The sequence below is a fragment of the Marmota monax genome, unplaced genomic scaffold, assembly GCF_021218885.2.
Source record: "Marmota monax isolate L192 unplaced genomic scaffold, Marmota_monax_Labrador192_F-V1.1 WCK01_AAM20220418_F8-fsc00157, whole genome shotgun sequence".
Lineage (NCBI taxonomy): Eukaryota > Metazoa > Chordata > Mammalia > Rodentia > Sciuridae > Marmota > Marmota monax.
This window is the reverse complement of record NW_026694573.1, coordinates 3,341,591-3,366,623: the sequence shown is the minus strand read 5'-3', so window position 1 is coordinate 3,366,623 and position 25,033 is coordinate 3,341,591. Positions and strand designations below refer to the sequence as shown.

The 25,033-nt window shown below is 50.8% G+C and overlaps 1 protein-coding gene across 11 annotated transcripts in view; it reads right to left on the bottom strand.

The window, feature by feature from the left end:
• Cabin1 (calcineurin binding protein 1) overlaps positions 1–25,033 on the bottom strand; it is a 144,936-nt gene that overhangs the window by 14,291 nt on the left and 105,612 nt on the right. For all 11 annotated transcript variants that reach the window (XM_058571780.1, XM_058571775.1, XM_058571785.1 and 8 more), the window contains one exon: positions 808–971. In XM_058571780.1, the coding sequence (XP_058427763.1) occupies positions 808–971 (164 nt within the window). The remainder of the gene's footprint in view (positions 1–807; positions 972–25,033) is intronic.

The window sequence follows — 25,033 nt, the reverse complement described above, 5'->3', positions numbered from 1 at the left end:
CCTGAGTCCCACCCTCCACACTCAACAGGTTTCTGACTTAGCCCCAGCTGGTTGCCCTGCACCTTCTTGACTGGCTGTGAACCCTGAAGGCAGGGCTATGATGGGCCAGTCCTGTGTACTGGCTTAGGGAGGGTGGGGGTGAAGGATGAGCTTTAGTTCTTCTCCCTAAAGTCTGTCTCAAGGGTGCTCCAAGCCCCAGCTGGAGGCCCCTTTGAACTTGTGGCATGTTACCTGGGAACTCATAGGTGAATAAAACCATGAGAAGGTGAGGAGGCAGCTAATGGAGGATGGTTGGCCTAGCTTATGGCTTTATGACCAGGCCAGTCCACCTGTGAGCTCTATTTCCCACACAACCCCTACATGCACCAGCTATGTCAGGTGCCCCTCTGTTCTGGCTGTTCCACCCTTCTGGTTGAGGGGTCCCTGGTCCCCATTGAAGACATGGCTCTCCTGCTGCACATTATTCCTGGCCTTTACCTGGAGTACTATGGCTATGGTATGAATATCTGTTTTCCCCAGGACTTGACACCACCTCTGAGAGTCCCAGGCTAAGAAGAAATAAAGGGAAGGGAAACCAAGGTCAGTGGAGAGGGCCTGTTTTGGCCCTGGAATGCTTGAGGGTGGGAGCGATATCCCTTAGGTTCTAGACACTGGGACAGAGAATTCTTGAGGAGAAAAGGCTGGCTGGGACTCCCCAACAAGTAGGCTTCAGGGCCAAGTTGAGCAGGGTACAAAAGCCCTGGGTAGATGACTGACTCAGGGTAGCATGGTCACGGGCCAGGATGGGTACGTGTGTGGCTCACTCACTTGCCCTGGTCTGGGGTCCGTTGCAGCATGGAGGACACCTTCAGCAGGGTGCTATGGTCCCGGAGCTGGGCCAGCACCTTAAGCAACAGCACAATGGAGCGGTTCATGTGCCAGGCGAAGCTGCCCGGCCGGTCAATCTCATCCACAGGGATCCGCCAGATGCCCTGTGGGATGGGCAGAGGTAGGCTGTGAGGAGGACTGCCATGGCTGAAGCCTCAGAGATACTCCTGCCTGGAACCTGCCATGGTGCCAAAGTCACACCATCCCATTAGGGACTCCTTGGCCCCTTCTCACCATCCAGAAGACAGAAGTGTGGCCACTTCCACTTATTGCCTCCTCCTCAATGGTGGCAAATGACATGCATGCAGTTCTGCTACCTCTTTTGTATGACTATGTTGCATGGTTTACTGGGTTTATCTTCTATGGTGGCACTCAGGTCACATGCACCCCTCTCAGTACAGGTGCTGACTTAGATGTACAACCAATACCTAGAGGTGAAACTACTAGGTTAAATGGGGACATGATGCTGGGTATGGTGGCACACGCCTATAATCCTAGCACCTCTAGAGGCTGAAGAAGAAGGATTTCAAGTTTGAGGCCAGCCTTAATAGCTTAGTGAGGGCCTCAGCAACTTTGTAAGACCCTGTCTCAAAATAAAAAGGACTAGGAATGTACTTCAGTGGTAAAGTACTCCTGGGTTCAATTCCCAGAACCAAAACAAAACAACAGCAGCAACAAAAGGGGGACCATGGTGAAGCTCTGGTGGCTGCTGCCCCCAGATGACTCCAACACAGCCCTATCTTGCACACCTCCTTCCCTACAGTACCCAGAGAATCTTCACAGCTCCCATGATACCCAGGCCCCTGTCACCTCACTCTGAGCAGTTTGCTCCGCCAGGGACCCTCCTCCCCTCTCCCTAACCCACTGCAGTACTGGACATATACTACCCACTGTCAGCTCCAGAATCTAGTCCCTTGCAGGGTCCTGGTGACCAACATGACATCTAACAACCACTTGGGGTTCAGTCAAGGTGTAGGGAAGGCATGAGTGACAGAGAAAGGGAATGATGAGTAAAAAGAACGTTAAGGAGGCTGGTCACTAGCAGAGGACCTCAGAGGCCTGGAAGGAGCTGGCAGGCTCCCACATGGGTCCCTGTAGCCAAATAATGGAGATATGCCTGCCTGAATGGACTAAGGCTGCAAAAGATACTGCCTCCTTTTGCTCCTCCTGGGCATGGGGCCTGATCTATGTCAGGCTGCAGTATGGGGTTCTTGGGACCTCACTTATCATCCATGTGGACTACAGTGGCGTGCCCAGGTGGTGCCCCTCTCAGGGCCCTATTCCTGTGGGTGCTCGCTGCCTGTTTGTATGCCCATGCAGAGCTTGGGCCTACTCTGTTCCAGCAGTCCTGGAGGGAAGACAGGGCACCTCCAGCTTTGAGCTCTTTGGATCCCAGTAGAGCTTAAAATCCACATCCCTGAGCACTTGCACCTCCACACTGCGCCACTAGGCAGAGAAATGAGCAGCCTGGCTCATACTGTGATAAAAAGGGCCCACCAGATAGGCTAGGGGGCTATTTGGAGGCCACATTCTATCCACAGCAGTGCCCAACTAGGATGAAACCAGGGGGCTGAGGCCATCTACATCCAGTATGACAAACACCAATGGTGTGTCTTCCTCAGAAGTGGTTCTGTAGCAGCTGAAAAGCTACCACAGGGAGGTATGTTGGATGCTTTTTAAGCAGCTGTAGCTGCTGGTTTGGGGAGGTGAGGACCCCAGGCCCTGGCAACCATCTGTTCCCAGAGCTGTGTAAGATCTAAATGAGACTGCAGTGGCCATGAAAGTGCTCTCTCTGTTACCTCCCAGGCCTAGCAGGAGGGGCCAGGGAAGGACCCAGCTCCCTGGGAAGCACTTTACCATAGTTTCACACAGCTACACTGTGGATGCTGGAGCTTGGAGATGTGGAGTAACTTTCCAAGAGCAGCTCAGGTTTGGCCCCTCACCACATCCATGGCTCTAAGGAAAGGATTCCTTTGGGCCTACGGAGGGAATCTTGGACCACCTGTACCAGCCTCAACTGCACTGGTTGGGAGAGGGAAGAAACCCAGGGCTACAAATTGCATTGGAGAACAGGGTATGACTTGGAGGGGAAAGTGAGTGATATGCCCTGCACAAATGAGAGGGTTCAGAATGATCCTGGAGAAATCCCTCTAGCACTTTCTGTGCTGAGCTTAGCTTACTCTTACCCAGAACTAAAGTCAGACCCTTTCAGACCCCAGGGCCCTGACAAACCTGGCAGAGCAGCTGTGGATGGGAGAAGGTCCAGCCCTCATATCAGGTGAGGATGAATAAAAGAACAGCATGTGTTTTCCTCAATTGTGTTTTGGGGAGTGGGGATGTAATGAGGAAGGCTGACTTTCCCATCACCCTGAGTCTCCACACTAGTAGCTCTGGTGCCAGGGCACAGGCAGGCTGAGAGAGGAAAAAAGACAGGAGTTGTGAGGGCCTCAAAGGCTCCCAGGCACTTAGGCCTAGAAAGACTGAGGGTGCTTGAGCCCTACTGCCTTTCTACCCTCCATACTATAAGTTTGATGCCCGTCAGATGCACATCTGAAAGGCTAACCACCTTTCAAAGTAGCCCACTTCATCTTAATTAGCAGGAAAGGTCTTTTTCCTATGGTGCAAGAACCCCAGAATCATGCTCTAAGGGTTGAAATTATGCCCACTGGCTTTTTAAAACCTCCTTTCTCAACTCCCTTACCAAGCCCTCAGCCCCTCTGGACTGACACAAGCCAGGAATTCTATGCCTGGGAGCTTCTGCTTACATCCTTTTACCTCCTTTGCCTAATCAATTTTTGTGTCTTCCCAGGTCCAGCTGTGATGTCACCTTCTCTCCAAAGCCCTTCTGGCATGCTGCCCTCCTCTGACTCTCACAGAGACAACTTAAGGTCAGCCCCTCAGATAGCTGAGGGTTGTTTTAGGCTGGTAGTATATCTTGAACAAGAGTGGGTCTGCTTTGGTTCTGGGTCCCCAGGGCCCTGACAAACCTGGCAGAGCAGGTAAGGCAGCCAGTTTGAGAAGGCTTTCTGCCTCCTAGAGAGTATACATGGACTCTGTTGAAGCCTCCATCTGGAGAATCATAGTTCCCTAATCTCCTTGTTTGTCCCTTACCCTGTAAACGCTCATGTTCAACTGTTTAGGAAAGGTGGGAGATAATTCTCATGGAAAAGAGAATGCTCTTCAGAACTCTGAGTATGCAGAGGTGCCCCATGCTGGGGACAGGGATGGGGCTGCAGGGAAGATGAATGGTGCCCTATCACCAAAAGGCAATCACTGCAAGGCAGCAACAGTTGATTAAGCCGGGTGACAAACAGCTCACCTCTCCCCCACAGGAAAAAAGAGGCCAAGAAGGTGCTACCTAAGATAACCACACCTGGCCCTCTGCAGACAGAGAAGCACATAGAAGTTCAGAGAGGGATTTCAAACTCCCGTTCCCAAGTTCAAGGATCGAAGACACAGGGTATTTATCTGTGTGTGTATGTGTGTGTCACGGGGGTCTTCTAAAATGAGCCAATGAGGATGTAAGAAAAAAACCTCCTGGAGGGCCCATGAGGTCACCTAAAGTGGGCTACCTGGTACTGTGAGTGCATCTAAAACTGCATGGAGACTGGATGTTGGTATACCCTCATCACTTTTGGGGACAAGAGCTGTCTTCTGTTTATTGAAGTGAGACAATGTCCCAGGAGACAGGTTTGAGTCCCAGGTTCATCCAAAGCCTCATCTGGAACATCTGGAATGTCCACAGGTTCTGTTTCAGAGGGACCTGGGCAGTGTTGGCCAAGCGGCACACCCAACCTCTTGCCTCCCCTGTCCCTTGCCAGCTGATGCTGGGCTTCCATCCTTAGCAACTGACCTCTCTGGCCCAGGCACTCACTCTGCTAGGGGGCTGGGGGATGAATGAGGCAGCTTCACTCTCAGTACCTACTGGTTTGGGGTAGAGTGAAAGGAAAGGGTAGGGCAATAAGGGTAGAGCAGGGAAGGACTCGACCCCTCTGATGGCCACAGAAAGGTGGCATAGTAGATAGATGGCAGGTGATGGCGACAGAAGCACATTCAATGTAACAGGAAAGAGAAACCTACACAGGCTGGGTCTGTCAGGAGTAGAAACCCATGTGGGCAGAAAGCCCTCTCTGAGTCTCTGTCATTGAGCAGCAGTATATAACCATCTCAGGTTGACAAACACTCCTGTGTGGACAGGTCTAGTTTGCACTGCACATTCCAGAACAAGGTTTAGATCCCTATCTTCCTTCTGTTTCCTTCCATGACATAACACCGCCCATCATGGAAAGAACAGAGGATGAAACGAATCAGGTAGTGAATCCATGAAAAAACAGAAGGGAACTATGGAGGTTCCTGTCTGTCTGTTGCCACTGAATGTCCCCAAACCAGTCCTTAGAGACTTGAAACACAACATTTTGCACTTGCACACACTTGTTTCATTTTGGTTTCTTGCTTATTCTTTCCTGATAACATTGGTGCTGAAAAGCATACTTCCTATGCCGAGTCTAGCTGGCTCAAGAGCCCTTGTTCATTCATTCACCTTTTATTCATGCACATGGCACAGCGTGGGACTCCTCGATCTGTTTACCAGGCAATGAGTACCATCCTCTCCCCTCTACCTGTAATAGATTTGTTCCTTCCCACTCCCAGGGCTGGACCTTTTCGCTGCTCTGCCCACCTCAGCAGCTATAGTGAAACAACAAGCAAGTGAATCCAAGATCCCAGTCAGGCCTCCCTTTCCAGCAGGAGCCCCAGGGAACATCCCCTCCTTTCCTTAGCATGGGGCTGTGTGCAGATGGAAGTAAACCCCACCTCAGCCCAGAGATGGCTTCCTATAGCCATGGGGATGGACTTCAGGGTCACTTGGACTGAAGAATTACAGCCACCAGGCAGAGATACAGGGTGGAGAGCAAGCCAACAACTCTGCTTCCTGGATGAGCCAAGAAGAGATGAGCTTCTGTGTTTGTAGCTCCAGGGTGGCCTGGACAAAGCCTTACTCCATGGGGACAGGGAGGAGCCAAAGTAGATCTCTCCTTATACTGCCCTTTTCATACCCTGCCTGTGGAGGGCTATGAAAAACCTCAGAGAGAGCCACAGTGTTACAGAGGTCCTCCCAGTTTGAAGACAGGAGTCCAGTAGGAGATGGCACCTACTTTGCCCTGTTTTCCTCACCACTGCCCCACATGAGGTGGTGGGAGGCTAGGTAAAGGTCCCTACTGCAAGGTGTGTGGGGGACATGCCAGCAGGTGAGTGGAGGAAGAGCTAAGTTGGGGCCTGATGAGAAGGGCTGTGGACAGCAGTGCCAGAAAGGAGGCCTGGCTGAGAGCAGATAGAGACCAGCAATGGGGTGCTGACACCCCTTAGAATCTGAAGGGCAGGCCAGAACAGAACCACAGATTTGAGAGAGCCACAGGCAGGAAGGAGTCAGAAGCTCCCCTGCCAGTTCTCCCTAGCTACCCTCCAGCCTGTGCTGGTGCCCATGAATGTTCTGTCCACTTACAAAGGGGCTGAAAAGTTTGTGTGTTGGGGAATTGGGCAGGGGGGCGGAGCCAGGAGAGCAGTTTGATTTCTGCTCATGGCAATCTTATTGACTGACACAGTAGGGAGATGAAAGACAGAAGTGGCTCCTGCAGGTATGGAAAACTGTTTCTGGACCATCTAGCCTGTGCCTGAGCTTGTGGCTCATGATGTCTCCTGCACACTGTTATCCAAAAGAACTTATTCCTGGAAGGGTATAGATGCTCTACCACTGTGCTACATCTCCAGACTTTTTTGTTTTGAGACAGGATCTTGCTAAGTTGTGGAGGTTAGCCTCAAACTTAGGATACTACTGCCTCAGCTTCCTGAGTTTTTGGTATCACAGGTGTGTACCACAGTGCCTGGCCAGGTTCCTCTTTCCCTGGATTCCAGAAGCTGGCCAGCCCACACTTCCCTAAAGGCCTTGGAAGAGCTCACCCAATGCACACTCCTGGGTCCTAGGGTCTGCATACCAGTGAGGCCACTGAACACAGCCATTTACTCAACCTAGAGCCACCTCTGAACCTAGCACCTGAAGGCCACAGATTCAAATACAGATCTGGTTCTCTCAGTAAACCCCATGGCCCTCTAATGGGCCACTGCTTAGGCTACTTTTGACAGTATAGCCCAAGGCTATTCTGGGGCTCCTAGGCCAAGGGTTCCTAGCCCTGTTATCTTAGCAGGCCCTGCCTTTCAGTTACAGATCCTGCTACATTCTCCTCTAAGGATACAGGGAAAAGCCTCTCCAGGAACACAAGTGCCCCGGAAGTCAGAGCAGGAAAGAACAGCAGGAAAGGGTGTGCCCATTCAGAAATTCACTAGGTCCAAGGCTTGTTGCAGAGCAGATGAGGTTTGGGGATGGGATTAGGAGGGGACTCAAGAGATTCATCCTACACTTATACTAGCAGGGAAAGTCTGAGTGTGTAATCAATCCAGCCCTTGTATTCCAGAGAGGGAAAATGAGTTCAGTGTCCTCCACTAGCACCACAGATACCTCTGAGGGTCATATTTAAGTCCCTTTAGACTCTGTTGTGGGAAATGACTTCCAGCCTTGATCCTCCCAGAGTTCAGTTGGCCTCTTCCAGCTCCCTCTTGTTGTCACACCCACAGGATTCAGATTGCCCCTTCCCCTGATCTGCCAGTCTCAGGGCCATGCCCACATGGGATGCCAGGCAAGTTTCAGGCAAAAGAGAAAATGTCCACACCTGGGAATGCTGAGAAAGGTTATAAAGAAACCACATGGGTGCCACACAGAAGTATTTAGGAGGGAAAGGCAATGAAGTGCCAACATCACTTTGGGGAGTCCCAGGGTACTACCTAACAAGACAGCAAGTGGGAAGCTGGGTGAGTGGGAGTGAATATCCCCTTCATCTTCCCTTCTCTAGCTCACTCAAGCTCGCCATCTCAAGCAGCCTGAGTTTGTTTGGGGCCTTCTTGGGCTGGCCATGTTCAGGCTGTCTACAGGAACTATCTCTCGCTCTTTTTTTTTTTTTTTTGTTCTGGGAATCAACCCAGGGATGCTCTGCCATTGAACTACATCGCTAGCCCTTTTTATTTTGACACAGTGTCTTGCTAAACTGTGGAGACTGGCCTTGAACTTGTGATCCTCCTGCCTCAGCCTCCCTAGTTGCTGGGATTACAGGCATGTGCCAGCATACATCGCTGTCCCTAGCTCTTGACATCAGCAGCTAATTTCAAAGGCCTGTGCCCTGGACAGAATAGCATCCCTGTTCTTGAAACTGAACTCTAGGTTGCTGGACTCTTTGAATGCTGGACTGCTCAAAGGTGGGAGGGCTGGTAGGCAGGCAGTAAGATGGCATCATGGCATCACTCTTGCTTACAACAGCCCTCTGAACAGACCTGCTCTCCTGGGGAGCGCATAACCTGTGAGGTGAGATGAATTCTCAGGGAACTCCTTAAGTCTACCTGTATGAGTGAGGAAAGGAAAATCAGGACAGCTATCTAATGGGCCTGCCTGTAGACTGTCTTGAGAAGGAAAGTTAAAGAGAGAAAGAGAGAGAGAGAGAGAGAATTTAATATTTATTTTTTTAGTTTTTCGGCGGACACAACATCTTTGTTTGTATGTGGCGCTGAGGATCGAACCCGGGCCGCACATATGCCAAGCGAGCGTGCTACTGCTTGAGCTACATCCCCAGCCCCGAGAAGGAAAGTTTTAGGTAAAAGTCTTAAAGCCTAGACTCCAAGTCCTTTCAACTTTGGTGCAAACCTCAGGTGGCTTTCAGTGAGTCCCAAGAGGGCAGGGAGAACTTCTTGTCCCCCAGAGCCATATCTGGGCTAGCCCTAGGCAGGCTCTGGGAATTAATGCAACAGACAAACCCTTTCAAAGAGCCAAGATGCAGGGACAGGAGAGAGGCTGACAGAAGGAATAGTGGGCCAGGAAAGCAAAGACTCTGAGGGCTTATCAGGGAAAACCAGACAAAGCAGGAGCAGGAGCTAGAGAAAGAGCCTCCACAGAACAGGTAGAAAATGGGCAGCTGAGCATACAGTGATGACTCTTTTAGTCAGCCCCACCACCCAGCATATCCTAAGCACAGGGAACAGGTAATGTTTATCTAGATTCTTTAACTCAGTAAATAGAGCATACATATTTTCCCACATTGTCAAAAATATCTCATTTAAAATGACCACAGTGTTGGGTGTGGTGGCACACACTTGTAATCCAAGTGGCTTGGGAGGCTGAGGCAGGAGGATCCCGAGTTCAAAGCCAGCCTCAGAAACGGCTAAGTGTTAAGCAACTCAGTGAGACCCTGTCTCTAAATAAAATACAAAATAGGGCTGGGTATGTAGTTCAGTGGTTGAGTGCCCCTGAGTCCAATCCCTGGTCCTCACTTGCCCCCAAAAAATGACCACAAGCGGGTGTGGTGGTGCACACTTGTAATCCCAGTGACTGAGGAAGTTGAGGTAGGACGATTGAAAGTTCAAGGCCAGCTTTAGCAACATAGCAAGGCCCTAAGCAGCTTAGTGGGGCCTAAGCAATTTAGTGAGGCCTAAGCAACATACTGAGACCCTGTCTCAAAATAAAAAGGGCTGGGGATGTAGCTCAGTGGTTAAGTGCTCCTAAGTTAAATCTGCAGTACTAAAAAGTAAAATAAAATAATCACAGAGCCAGTGACTCAGGAGGCTGAGATGGGAGGATGGCAAGTTTGAGGTCAGCCTGGGTAATTTAGTGAGACCGTGTTTCAAAATAAATTAAAAAGGGCTGTGGGTGTAGCTCAGTAGTAGAACACCCTTGGGTTCAATCCCCAGTACCATAAAAATAATAAAATGACCACACAACACTAAACCCAAAAAAGAAGTGGGTTATTGGTGGGTAACTGGGACAGAGTCTCCAGAATTATTATGAAGAATGCTGGGCTGAACATTCTTATCTATGAAGCTCTCCTCCCTCTACACGGGATGATTTGCCCTCAGGGACCAAGAGAGAAGGCACCTAGCAGCAGGCTGGACTCTTGGAGGTGATGTGGCTGAAGTCACACAGTGGGGGAGTTTACAAAGGAAGACCAGTAATCAAGGCTTCCCAGAGCAGCACTTTTTCAACAGCTTTGTTCACAGAAAACACCACTGTGAGTAACCAGGGGAGAGCCTGTTCTCTTGACTGAGGGATTCCTACAGCACCCCCCACCCATATGGATACAGTGGTGACTCAATGCTAAGAACAGGAGAAGGAGGGGGAGCTTACTGGCATCCCATTCCAAGGAGCAGCAGGCACAGGGATAAGGAAAGGCTGCTTCTAGCTAAGGACGAGATGCCTAGTGGTGGCTGGTGCTAAAGAGAGTGATGGAGCCTACCAGCAGGGTGGGGTTCTGGGACAGGAGATCAAGGGCCTTCCCCTATCCCCCAGAGAAGCACAAAACTTTCTGTGGGCTCCAGGACAGCCTCAGAGTTATAGCCTGACACCTAGCTGAGCCAGGAATGTGAAAGAATCTGGACTGTAGGCCCTGAGGTCAGAAGCACTTGTGAGGAAAATACCTGAAAATCCTCTAAAGTTTTAGAGAAACACCTGTCACTCAAAGACTCATACAAACCACCCAAATAAGACTACTTGGACAGAGAGGAGCAGGTAGGGTATGGAAGGATACTTCAGTGCCAGTGAGCCCCAGGAGTTGATTTCATCTTCTGGGGTCAACAATTCACAGGGTGCCTGCCCAGCTTCTTCAACACATGATTTCACTTATACCTTCACTGTGGGAGAGGAGACTAGTTCCAGGGCAGGCAGGCAGCCAGCAGGGAGCTGAGACCAGAACAGTACTCAGCCCACTAGGTTCTTATACTCCACCCCACTTGCCCCCAAGTAAGGACAGCATCAAGAACAGAGCCAGGCCAGGATCCTATATCCCCCTGCCTGTTCCTCTGCAGCCCTCATCCTCAGGAGACCAGGCATTTTGGGCCAGGACTGTTTCTAGGCTGGCAACTCTCCAGCCTTTGATGCCCTGAGGAGTTAGGGGCCCTCCCCCTCCTGTAGCACTTTTGCTTCAGGCTTAAGGGGGTGGGAAGAGGGCTCCTGAAGGCCAAGTTGAACACCACTGGGGGCAAAAAGTTCCTACAGCTTTTACCCCGAAGTCATCTGGGAGCCTCTCTAGCTGCAGGGCTGTGCAGAAGCCACCAGGCCCGCTCCCTCCCACCCCCAACACGGTCTTCGGTCTTCATTGTCAAGTTTGGGCTACAGAGGGCAAGGAATTCCCGGTGTCATTACAGGTAATAAGACCAGAACCCACACAGGAAGGGCCTGGGGAAGGCTGCAATTCGCCCGCAGCTGGCGCCCACCGTTTCCAGCCTCCTCTGCCAAAGGAGACAACGCGCACTAGGTTTTTCCTCCCCTCCCCCTCTCGGGAAAAGCAGAAACGACAAACAACCAAGTGCGAGTGTGTAGGGGAGAGCCCAGGGGCCAACTCTCGGTGGCCAGCCTTGCCTTCCACATGGGTACCTTCATCCCACGCCCAGGCCCAACCCAGGCTCAAGCGATCCCTACCTCCAACCCTACCCTTCCCACCAATGTGAGTGCTGAGGGTCAAGGACCGGGTTTAGCCCAGAGCTTTGAGCCCGCTGGCTCTCACTTTTGAAAAACCGCTTGCACCATCTTCCCACCCCCGCACAGCAGCTATTTTTAACTAGGGAGGCACCACGGCTGGGTGTTGCTGCCCACCCAGCCGGGCGGCCAGCTCACCATCCCCGGGAGCAGCACCGCGCAGCTTCTCGCGCGGTGCTTCTCATCGGTGTCTCTGCCGCCAAGTTGCTCCAGCTAGTGGCTTTCGCTTTCGCGCGGTGTAGCGCAGCACACACCCCCGTGCGCATCGGCTCACTGCCCTGGGCTTGGTCGGGTTGGGCTTGCAAGGGGCTCCCTGCGCGGGTGCGTGTGCTGGCTCCGGTGGCGCTTGCCACCCCCGCGTGCCACAGCCTAGGCCGGCGTGGCAGCCCACCTGACGCTGAGCAGAGCGCCAGCTCAGCTTAGGCGTGGGGGTACCGCACCCCACTGCCGGCTCACTTCCTCCGCGGGGTGTCAGGGAAACCACAGCGCGCGGGCTTCCTGCTGCAACAGGGGCGGGAAGGCTGGGGGCGGACGCGGGGGCCCACCCAGGGAGGACTGAGTAAAAGAAACACAGAAAAGCGGAGAGCGAGGCAGGCAGAAAAAGCGTGGTAGTCCTGTGGCCCTGGTCCCAGCCCCCGCCCTCAGCCAAGGGCAAGTTCCTACCCGCCGGCTCCGCCGTGGCATCTGTGCAGGAGAGCTAAAGCAGGCGCCGGGCCATGGCCGCGGAGGCTCGCTTGCTTGCTCTCGGCGGGCCGGGGTGGGGCGGGCAGAACCGGACAGGGCGCCGGCGCTCTCCTGGAAGCTGGCCCAGCAGTGCAACTGACTTTGGCTGGCCAATCCTGGCGGGGTCCCTGGCCCGCCGCGGGTGCGTTGGTGGTAAACTGCTGCTGATCCGACACAGGGTGATGTGGGTGCAACCCTCAGCACGGGAAGCTGTGGGGCTGGGCGGCCCCAGACTGGGCAGAGTAGGGGCGGCAGGGATGGCAGCGGCCAACTGAATGCCTGGGTTGTCCTCTACCCTCTTTTAGTACCTATGTGAATGGCGCCCCCTGGAGTTGTGCCACACAGTGCTCTGTGGTAGGCAGAAGTGTAGGTGTGTGGGACACCTGTAGGTGTGTGGGACACTCAAGAACTTGAGTGAAGACTTTTGAAGCAACATCCTCAAGGGGTAGGAGAGCAGAACAGAGATGTTATGATGAGTCCACCAGTGGGCTTTATTGCTGGAAGTGGCCTGGCTTCATTTTCTAGCTGGGTTAGAGAAAGGGCTGGGCCAGGTAGGCCTCAGGACCTGTGAGCCACTGCATTCCAAGAATAGCAGTACCCTTCTCCCTAGCACATGACTAGCTTTGCAGACCTCAGGGAGAGTACTGACTGTGACCATCTACAGAGGAGGAAAGGACTCAGAAGGAAAAGGCCTTACTCCAGAGCACATGGCCAAACCCCTGCTATTTATAGCCTCAAAGAGTCTTCCTCCCTGCTTTCTTTCCAGTGAGGTAGGCTGCACTGGAATTGTCCACCAATTGTTGGCTGCTGCTTCTATCCTCACTGAAGAAAGAACAAGGAAAGGTGGGAATGGACCATTATTGATGGTCTAATTGGAGAGATGCTGTACCCACCACAAGCTTCTCTTACCACTTGAGTGCAAGGAGCTCCCTCTTCCCTCCCTAGATCACCAAGGGCCTTGAATCCACCTGGCCCAGTGATATCCCCTCTTTGAGCTGACTAGTCTCCTACTCTTAGCCTGGTTCCTGCCCACTAGCATTTCTAAGCTTACCATGAGTCCTTTCCAGGTGCCTCTTGTCCAAATCAGCCTGGGTCCAACCTGTCCTTTCAGCCTGGAAAATGCAGTACTTTTTGCCAATGGAGGATAATTTCTTTGTCAGGCAATGTGCTTGCTACTGGGGACATGAAAGATGCATGCCTGGGCTCCTAGAAGTCACTTATTTGCAGGAAGACATACCTGGCACAAGCCACTCCTAGGCTGTAGAGAAGGACAAGGGGCTTCTTTAATATCCCAGTTGGATATTAAAGAGTTCTGAATCCACGTCAGTCACACCACTAAAGCCTCTCACCATCCACATTGATAGATACAACACACATGTGAACAGGTTCAGAGAATCTGAGTGCTTCATGCAGTTACATAGCAAGAAGTGTCTAGGATGGTTGAGATCTATTACCCAGGTCTGGACAGCTCCAGTTGGGTCACTCCTCTCAGTTGTCCCCAGTTACTGGCACAGGCATGAAAACCAGGTGCCAAAGTAATGCTTGCACCTTGCAAGCTCATGACCTCACTTTATACCTTATCTACTTCCTGTAAGATCAAGTCAGACTGAAGGAAGCTGAGAACATGTGCTCATCATCTCCAGGCCACAGAGAAGCTGTTATCAGTGTCAAGTGTTCAGTCCTTGCACCAGTAGCATCCAGCTCTCCAGAGCATGTGTGCTCACCCATACAGTCTGGGAGTAGGTCCATAGGCACATTCTCACATGCACAGTGGTGAAGGAGCCTGACAGCACCCCCACATCTGCCAGTACAGATGAATACACTGAGGTTTACAGATAAATACACCCAGGGGTAGGGATTTGGGCTGCCCAAGGTTCCAGTTTCTGCTGTCACAGCAAGAGGGAGGCCTACGGTGATTTGAGGGGAGCTCAGGGATTCTATGCTAAGCTCCCATTAAGCAAAGCCTCTGAGGAGACATCTTTGGGAGAATGCTTTGTAGACTCTGGCCTCTTTGGACGTAGTACTCTACCACATAGTGTCCTGCACTCTGAGCCCTGGTCTACAGCCTTCTCCAGAGCCCCAACGCAGGCATACCATCTCTAGATGACAGGTAAGAATACTTAGGCCAAGGGCAGGAAGGTTCCTCACAAGATGAGTTACCCTCCTTGTCTCTCCACAGGGGGAAGTGCCCAAGTCCATGCTAGAGCCTCCTGGGGCTTCGTGTGAGAGTACTATGACAGTTACAGGCCGTGTTGGATCCTCGAGAATGCCTTCTCCCCTGTCTGACAATCTGGCCAATTGCAAAGTTAGTATAAGCTTTCAGGAGTGTTCTGAACCACCCTTGCTGTGGACTGGCAGAAAACCCCTCTCCTAGGCCCATAATACTATGAGATCCACAGAATAGTATACCCAGGTGCCTAGGCTGAGAGTTGGGAGTGGTGCTCACATTGACCTCAGGGAATGAAGCTGAGTGAAGTGGGATCCCAGCCACTTGGAGTACTCCCTCTATGGCTATGCCTGAGCATGGGTATCTCCTGTCTCCCAGGAGAGGGACTTCTCATCTACTATAGCCACTGGAGGCTAACCTTTCTGTCAAAGGCACATTACCTCATAGAGTACCCCATTCCCCTGAGGCAGGGCCAGGTTCACTGTCCACCAGGCCCTGAGCTCAGGTGTGGCCTGCAGTCCAAGGCTCTCCATTCCTGCTCTGAGTATGGCTAAGTAGATCCCTCCCTGGAAATAAAGCTTGGAGCTAAGCTGATGGTAGCCCATTACTGATGGATGCTCCTATTGACCCAGATGCTGGGTTGTTTCCCCAGTAGTCCAGACGGGACCCTCATTTGCTTGGGCTTGTTGAACAAATGACCCAGTGTTTCTGTGTATTGAGAGGGTGGTATTTGGGAGACTACAGAATCTGTGTCCAGCCAGTGACAAGCTGAATCTGCAGGCATATTCCATGGGGAACTTCCATAAGGCTACCTGCTCTGAGCTAACTTAACTTATACACATATTAACAATCAGCATTTCAAAACTTTTTATTTTTTGATACCGGGGATTGAACCTAGGGGTATTTTACCACTGAGCTACATCCCCAGTGGCACCACCAAAATTGTTTTAAAAACAATTTTGAGACAGGGTTTCACTAAGTTGCTTAGGGTCTTGTTAAGTTGCTGAGGCTGGCCTTGAATTTGTGAACTTTTTGTCTCAGCCTCCAGAATTGCTGGGATTACAGGAGTGCACCACCACATCCAGCCAAAACTGTTTTTTAATAAGTGAATTTCTGCAATGCTTTCAGGGAGTCTCCCCAATTGGCCCCAAACCATCTTACCTTCTTCACTGACTCCAGTAAGCCCTATCACCTGTATTCCTTTAACCACCTAGTCTTTTCCCTACCCCATGTCCCCTAAACACAATGGTCACTGTTGCTGTGTACGGTGTCCCAAGCAGGTGCTATGGTCCACAGCAGTAATGTATTTTTGCTGAGCATTTTCATGTGATCCTTTCCATGAAGGAGTTGAGCCTTATAAACACTGATTAGCTTTCTCAAAGCCACCCAGTGGTATGGGGTGGAACCAGATGTGGAGAAGAGCCTGGAGGTGACTGGGGTGTTCCACCCAAGATCAGAGACAGGACAGGATACACACTACAGAAGCACAGAGGCCCCATGTGTAAGGGACTCCTTGGCTTGCTCCTGGGCAGTGCCTGGCCCCCAGGCACTTGTGGGCCCAGCCCATTACCATGGTAACCAGGAAAGGGCTTCAGTATTTCAAACTCAAGTTTCTCAGAAGCAACAAGCAACATGGTCAAACTTTCCAAATAGGAAAAGCGGGGTGGGGTGGGGGGAGAAGAAAGGGTGATAGAGATTAACTTCTTAGACTGAAGCCTTTCTACAAAGGAGACCTGGCTACTGAGCTAAGGACAACAGGAAGAGTAGGTGCTGCCTGGGACTCTGGAGGCAAGGAAGAGAGGAAGCCCACAGCTCTGGCTTACAGCTTTCCTGATCAGGAGCCTGGGCCAGTGGGAATGTGGCCTGAGAGGGTGGGGTCTGGCTCTTCCTGTGGCTGCTGGAGCAGCTACCCTCTCATCTGTTTTCCATTGGGTTTGTGAAAAAGGTTTCTTTTGGAAAAAGGGCTGGAAAACCACTGACCTCATTCAACTGGTCCACCTTTGGAGATGGAGAAACTGAGGTCAAAGGGGCCAGGACCAGAAAGTCAACAACAGAACTAAACCAAGGGCAGAGTGGCATTCTTCCCCAAGAGTGGGCACACTGTGAAGACCTGGGGATTATGTTGGACTTGGCCCAGATGTTCTGTTCTTCTGGGTCCTTCCTGCCTTCCACAAGCCCTGGCCACACTCACAGAGGCTCCTGGCTCAAGAACCCCACTCAGGGCAACCCCAGTGACATGCATAGTAAAGGATGGGAGCCCTCAGGTCAGAATGTGCTCTTTAACCCTGGGGCTTGAGGGCTAGCCAGAATCCCTAGAAAGATATGAGCCATACTAGACTTTGCTGCCATAAGAATCTATCATAAGGACACAATAGCATTTATTTATTTATTTATTTATTTTCTGTGGTGCTGAGGATTGAACCCAGTGCCTCACACATGCTAGACAAGCCAATGTTGACCTGGAGACTAAATGAACAAAGCAAAGGCTGGCACTGCTATCTCTTTCTTGTCCCCTCTCAATGAAGTGTTGTTGTTGATTTTTTTTTTTCCTTTGTGGTACTGGGAATTTAAATCACACAAGGGGTGCTCTATCACTGAGCTACACCCCCAGCCCTTTTTAATTTCTATTTTAAGACAGGGCCTCAATAAATTGCCAGTGCTAGCCTCAAACTTGTGATCCTCCTGAGTCTCTCAAGTCAATGGGATTACAGGCATGTGTCACCATGCCTGGCGAAAAGGACACATTCTTGAAGTAACCCCCTCTTCTTCCTAGCTTAGAGATAAGAGCTTTCTGTCTCTGACCCCTTAGTGGCCATAGACCTCCCCCCAACCTCTCTGCCTTTTCCCACGCCACCCTGAGTCTGAGAGGGCTGCCTATCTTGCTCCATTTTCCAGCCTTGCTGAGGGCACTACAACTTAGCCCAGAAGTGTTATCTTCCCTGCTGAGATCTGCAGCTAGGTGCTGCCCTGTTAGGCAATAGGCCTAGGCCTAGGCCTAGAGCAGTTTCTTGGGAGAACAAAGCATGTAGGATATAAGGCTTTTCCCAAGCTCAGTCCATCATCCATGCCTCAGAAAGACATGGCAGGAAGAGCAAACCTCTAAAAAATAACTTACAGTAGTAAAAAAAAGTCTATATTGAAAAATATTCTTCTCTTCAGGAATGTTAAACAGTGAGCTCTTGAGTGAACATACAGAGTGGAGCAGCTGGGGGCGGAGGGGACCAGAGCTGAGGTCAGAACTGGATGTATACACAAACATTGCAGTTCTTCTGGGGGAAAAATAACAGTGCTCCAGAGAGGCTGCGCAAAAACTCTGGCATGGAAGCTAGACCACAGGATATGGGTCTCCAATCCTGGGCTCTAGTCCAGGCTCTGCCACTCACAGGCTGTGTGACCTTAGCAAGTCATGGCTGCCTCATCTGTAGGGGATCCTGAACTCCCTTTTCAGGGCTATCCTAAGGACTTGGTGATGAGACCATGAAAGAGATGGATTCCCTCTGACCAAACATCTTGACCTCACCACAATTCTGAATCTATACCTAGAGGTGAAAAGTGTTTCCAGAAAAGAATGTACACCAGGGGATGACAGTCTAACATTTGGTTTCTTTCTTTCTTCCTTTCTCTCTCTCACTCTCTGTTTCTCTCTTTCTTTCATAAATCATAGCCATGAACACAGGCAGTCTCGCTTGGCAAGACTTCTAACTGGTGCTGTATCCTATTAAGGTAGGGGCCTGGGCATCCTGTGTCCATGGCTTTGCCCCCTCCTTGTCCCTGCAACCCTACTGTGTTTCCTTTTGCTGGCCCTCAGGCAAAGAGTCATGGAAGTTTCTCAGGAGAAGCACTCCTCCATCTGATGCTCTGGGGCTTGCCCCCTCCCCAGATACAAAGGCAGGGATGACAAGGAGGCCTTTGATACCTGCTCCAGGCTAGACCTGGGGCTGAGAAAGCCCAAAGCCGTTAAGTTTTACTCAATCTACAGAGTTAAGGACATAGGAAGAAAGGAAGGGTGGGGGATACGCTCAGTGTGCTAACTCTAAGATTCCTAAAAACCGGACCTTTTTTCCCCTGGAGAACTTGAAATGTTTCTTTTGTTTACTCTGCGTGTACAATTGGCCGATGGATCATCTCAGCAATGCTAAAAATAGTGCTATTGCAGCAATTCCTATTGCAGCCAAGAAGCTCGCATTTCCTCAATTTAAACTTTTCCCCTGCTTTTTTGTCCTCTGATTACCACTGTGATGTGATTGGGCTTCCTTTGACCCCACAGCACAGTAATGGCTCTGCTGTATACCTTGGGTCATCTTCATGATGAAGAGTCAGCTCAGTGAGTCTAGGTGACCTTTCAGAGTCACAGCCACCAAGGGTGGGCCCTAGGAGCAAAAGCCCCACAGGATTCCTGACCAGCCAGGGATGGTATTTCCACAGCCATTGGTGACTGTGGACGAAGAGAAAAAGCCATAACCAATCCCAGACCATTCTTTTGAGAACCAAATGATGCTGGAACTTTAGGAAATAAGGGTACTCTGGGACAATAAGCAGCATCCTCCCAACACAGTCTCATGCGGCATTGAGGACACTGCTTACCTCTTAGTGGCATCCTGGTATGGGCATCCTAGTATGCTGTCCACTGGAGGACAGGAACATCCTTGCACTCAGACCCAGGCCTACTAGGCTCCTGGGCCCACTTCTCTTTATACTCCCTGTCATTACTGCCCTGCCCCTTATACTGTCAGTTCATGGGTGTTCAAGGTCCTTCTTGCCCATCTCTGGAGCTGTTCACTGGCCACCATTCCTACTGCCACTGATTTGGTTCAGAATATCTGAACCTCAGGCACTAACCTCAGATTCTTTCATCTGTAAGGCAGGAAGGCTGTGAAGATTTAATGAGCTATGGTGAGTACAAGACCTGAGGATGGGTGTGTCAACAGTGCTCCTGGCAATCTACACTCATGGCAGCATCTACCCAACCATCCATGTGTACACCCTGTAACTCTTCAAGACCCTTACTGGTGTGTACCCACCTGTGCCTCACGTTATCGTGCACACCGTTCCTTTGTTCGGAAGCTGGGCCTTGTTCTATCCTTCACAGGCACATCCCCAACACTGACTTCATGTCTTTTTCACACTGTCTGCTCATCTTTAGGTGAAGGCATCTGAATTCCAGGAGGACTGAGTGCTTAGTCAAGTCTGGGGGCCTAGCCAGGCACAGTGGCACACACCTGTAATCCCAGCAGCACGGGAGACTGAGGTGGGAGGATCACAAGTTCAAAGCCAGCCTCAGCAAAAGCAAGGCGCTAAGCAACTCAGCAAGACCCTGTCTCTAAATAAAATACAAAACAGGGCTGGGGATGTGGCTCAGTGGTTGAGTGCCTTTGATTTCAATCCCAGATACCAAAAAGGGGCGGGGGGAAGTCCTGGGGGCCTCAAAAAGCACATATACAAAGTGATTCCTGTTGGGGGCTCAGGCAGGGCCTGACATGAGAAGAAGCTATTCTTGGGCAAGGAGGCTGCCAACCTGGGGCAAGACTGGGGGTGAACTTGAGGAAGCTAGGTGCAGAGATCCTGTGGGGAACATAAATTGAAGAATGGCATCCACAAGCAGGTCTGAACTGGCCTTAGGAAGGCACTGAGGGAGGCCAAAGGCCTGTGGTCAGGATGGTCAACAGGATGCCATTCAAGGGAGGCTGGAGTGTGGAGGAGACTTATGGTTTCTACAAACTGGGGGCAGCGTAGCCCCATCAGCCCTGTTCAAAGCAAGGGAGGGACAAGAGACTCTATTATTGAAAGGAGGAGGGGGAAAGTGGGACAAAGACACAATTTCCCATTCTTGCTGTCCCTCCCTATCACATACCCACAGCAGGCAGCACAAACAGAAAAGAGAGCTGGGAAGTTGCCTCTGAATTCCCAATGACACAGCAGCTAAGAAGGGTGTAGGACTTGAAGTCAAACAGACTAGAATCCCAGACTGGCCATTTGCTAGCTGTGTGATCTTGTGGCATTTCCTCAGCTTCTATACTTCAAGGGGGTACAATAGCACCAGTACTCTGCAGGGCCCTGGGTCACTGTGCCATGACCACTAGCAATTGCTGCTGCAGAAACATACTCAGCAACACCCTTCTGACAACATTAAGAAGATATGCAAGCTGTGGAATGAACTGCAACAGGGCCTCAAAATGGGCAGAGGATAGAAAAGGGCTTTTATCACAGCCTTTGGAGACCACTGGTAAAAATTTCTATGTCTCTACAGTGGGGATAATAATAGTACCTAAACCTCCTAGATATATTATGGGAGACCAAAGGATGTACCCCCAAATAAACCCTCCAATGAGACTGGTCCTACAATAGCTGCCATAGGCACCCTTCCCTGATAGGCCCCTAATAAGACCAGGCTGGATCAGGCAAAGATGTTCTGGTGCAGTAGCAAATGAGGCCTCTACTGTTTCTGCTCCTGGCCTCAGGAGCCCCAGCCCTGAAACGGGCCTGGGTGAGGTGGCTACCATAGAGAGGTGGCACAACCCCCAATAGACCTGGTGCCCAAGTTAGCCTATAGTGCTGTTCCACTCCCAAAAGCAGATCTATTAAACACCTTAGTCTACCTATTACATCCCCCTCATTGGCTTGGAATCCCAACCTCGTCTCCTAGGGAAAGGCTAAATGCCCATGTTCTTCTGTTCAATGCCACCCCATCCTCCCCATTCAGCCAATGGGTAACACTCCTGCCTAGGGTAGCTGTGCCAATGACATGAAGGTACCAGCAGACTCCTGCTTTTCTCCTTTGGGTGGGGCTGCTGGTCTCCATGCATGGGATTCAGTGCTAGACACTGAGGTTGATGCCCATCCTGCAGCACAGACTGGTGATGGGACCTTCCAACCTTGAGGGTTGGCCTTCAGATCTGAGCCTTGTTGATAATATAGTGGGCCCAGGACCTGATCCATAGCAGGTGTACAGTGGGTTAATGCACTTCTTGAAGCATGGGCACAGGGACAAGTAGTGATATAAGGAGAACCAGTCACAGCTGGTCCTGAGTGGGGAGAAGGTGATATAGGCCTGAATGAGGGAAGGCATGGGGCTATTATAACTCAGGCTCTTCCTATCCTGATGTTTCTTAGTCCTGATGGAGAGGGTAGGCAGAAAGTCCTCATACTGAAGCTTTTGGGGCTTGTTTACCCCTGCTGGCTGCCTGGGGTGATGGTAGGTCTTAGGGATAGATAGAGACTAATACCTCTTATCCCTAGTTTGCGACTTGGCCTTTACTGATATCTACCCACAACAAGCTCTGAACTTGGGGCTGGTGTCTGGGGATAGAGTGGTCCACAGGCCCACTAGGCATGGTACCTCTTAAAAGTAGGAGGGACTGAGGCAGAGAAGAAGCAAGTCTGGCCTAAGGTGATGGGGGAGGCAATAAGGGATCTGGCCCTGCAACAGGAGGTGAAGGCCCTGGATACCGGCCACAGCTGAATTCCTGGGTACATGAACTAAGAACACTGATATGCCTGTTATCCCTTTGTTCTAAGGCTGCCTCTTTCCAGTTATTCATCCCAGGTAATTCTCTTGGGGGTGAGAGGGATTCATAGTCACTAGGCATGTCCTCCCTGAGCTGGAGGAGGCATTGTGAAGACAATAGCAATGCTGTTTTAGATGAAGTCCCCAGGGTGGGGGTCCATTGGCTGTGTTCTGCCTGGCTCTACTGGTCTCCATCTGGACTGCTGGCTCTTTCTGAAGGGGAATGGCACTAGCTGAAGTCTGGCCTGAAAAGTGGGCCCACTGTACCTGGCATCTACTCGCCAGATGGGAAGAAGTAGGGATTCTCCCAAGGCCACATGAGCCAACTGGTAGCAGTTAAAATAGAATGGATGTGAGTGATTCTTGTTGAACAGAATGTAGTCCTGGGACCATGAAGACCTTTTCTCCTTCCCTCTAGCTCTGGCAAGTGGTCAGCCCCCCAGGTGGCTGCTCTACCAGTGTGTGTGGGGGGCCCTTCCTTCCCAAGACTGCATCAAAGCCCTTAGTGTATACTTATGATACAGGGCTAGGGACTACACAGAGCACACACACTTAAAAGATACAAAGATGGGATAGGGGTGGCAGACGCCAAGTAGGGCCATGAAGATGGCAAGAAGGAGCCCCTGAAATAGGCCAAGAAGTGCTGAGAGCCATAGCCGAGTGGGAATGACGCATGGCATTTTTGCCAGAAGGAGTGGTTGAGAGGTGACCCCAGCAAGCCACTGAGATGATAAATGGTTATGTTAAGCTGTGTATTCAATTGTAAATTAGACTCCTGCTGTCCACCTCAGCCTGCTACTTTGGAGTTCTAGGGCTACTTTGGAGTTTGGAATCTCCTGCTACTTTGGAATCTGGGGATTCCTGGAGAGTTCCCATTGGTTGGGGAAGTGCCGGAGGGGGGATTTCCGGAGGAGGGATTTCTGGTTGGTGTGTGGTTGGTGTGTGGTGTGTCCCGGGAGAAGGCCGCGTGGGTGGGTGGGTGGCGTTGGCGGAAAAGCGCATGTGCAGTGCCGGTAAGAGTTGAAATAAAGTAGTTGCTATTTGAACCTACAAGGCTTTGAGGTGGCTCGGTTATTTGTGTCCAGCCAGACTACGGCAAAGAAGCAGGACAAGGAGATGGATAAGGAAGATGCGCTTTCAAGCAGGAACATAAAGAGTAACAGAATAAATTTGAGGAGCTAAAATCAAAAGCCACAGGAAAGGACCCTGGCCATGAGTGGAATTAAGAAATCTGGCAAAAAGTAAGGTGGTTCTTTGATACTGAGATGATGGTGACCATTGATTCCATTGCTATTTAAATATCAGGGTCCCTGCTATAACATCTTGCCACCTATAGCTAGAATGAAATGCTGTCTTGGAGTCTGTTGTAAATTTAAGAATAAACTTTTGTTAAAAAAAAATAGATACAAAGATAGCTCATGATGACCATATTTCCCATCAATTTAAGTGGCATAGACTCAGGACAAATAGAACCAGCTGAGCCTGTGTGGGAGCTGCCAGGTAGAAGAGAAAACTTCAGAGCCTAGTCAAAGAAAGGGGACTGGCCTCGGGCCAAGTCACCTGGGAAGCACAGACTGAAACCACCCAAGTTCCTCACCATACCCCACACATGGGCCAAAATGAAAGTCATCGGTGATTGAGGGCTGGGGGTGGAAGAGGGAATGCTGGAAAGAGGGAAACTAACCCAGTACTGTAGAACTATCTGGTGATTTGGCCCCAGACCCCAAATGGTTCTACAGTACTGGGTTAGGAAATAGAGGGTCTATGTCCTGGTCTGTACTTCCAGGCATTTGTTCACAGAGATGCTAGAATAGGGGAGGAAGAAGATGTAAGGAAGCGGTGTGTCTGTACCAGTAGAGAATACCTATGTATTCAAAAGAGGGCAGGTAAACAATCTGTGGGATGGTCACACAGTGGAGTGCTATGCAGCCATGGCCAAGAAAGAGGGAAAATGACCTGTATCCATAGGCACCAACTGAAGACCTGGCCAAGCAGAAAAGGGCCTATGTGATGGCAGAATAGCTATGTCTGCATCTTGTGCAGCTCCACTAAAGCCAGGGTAGGCCTTGAGGCTCAGGATGTCCTAACCATGCATGAATCAGAGTCTCTACTAGCCCCTGCTTCAATCCCACCCCTTCCAGCATCAGCACTAGACTCTGGGATCAGTGGAAGTCCACTGGGATTCATGGAAAATCACTGAGGCTCCATGTGAGATGACCTCCAGTCCTAGAAATAAATTGTGCAATATGCTGAGGACTTTCATCTACTTGTCAGGACCACCCTGCTCAGGGGCAGTCCTAGGCTTGTGTAAGGCCAAGGAAGGGATGCAGTATCCCAGAGCTGAGTGTATATGTGACCAAAATCTGTTTGTGTGCGCTTTTTGGTGACTCTAGGTCCCAGGGACTGCTGGTGGCTATGGAGGAAACACCACATACAGGGTAGTCACAGAAGCTAGCATCTTCCCTCTGCTCTCTTTAGTTCAGGACATGGGTACTGCCCACCCCACACAGTCTCAGAAGTAGGAATCAGTGCCAATCTGGCCTGCACCTCCCTTTGCTTCTTTCACAGAGACTGGAAACTGAACTGAAATAAGAAAAAGCCCTGCCTGCTAAAATGAACAAACATTTTGGGGAAGAAGGGAGAGCCATCTCTGGCTTGGTTACTATGGAAGAATATTTCTGAATCAACTACAAGATAGGGAAAGGGGTTCACTCTGGACAAAGCAGCTTGGCCCCAGCCCCCACAGGCTTGCCTTCCTAGAGGTGCACTGCCTGCACAGGAAACCCAAGAAGTTTCTAGGGACCCAGAAATAAGCTTTTAACTTCATTGGAATGGACAGTCACCCAGAAACATGTGCCATCCAACTTGGCATGTGCTTTTCTGGCCTCCTCTGCCCAGAGGACGATAATCCCCTGGTTCCATTCTCTGTAGCCCCTTTGGACTTGACTGATAAAGGAGAGGGACTATCCTATGCCTACAGGTGCAATTTCAGTCTCATTGCCTCCCACCCCAGGCCTCTGTGTCTTTCCTGGACTTCCTTTTCTGTACAACTGGCTTAAGAGCTTTGAATCACATGGCCGGTGCTTTTTGTCAGCCCTTCCTGAGACTTTGAAAGGTTGGGCAATAGTGTCCTGGGTGGCCCTAACCAACAACATCCAACAACTCTGGCTCTGTTTTGGCACAGACTAGACTCTTCTGCTGGTAAGAG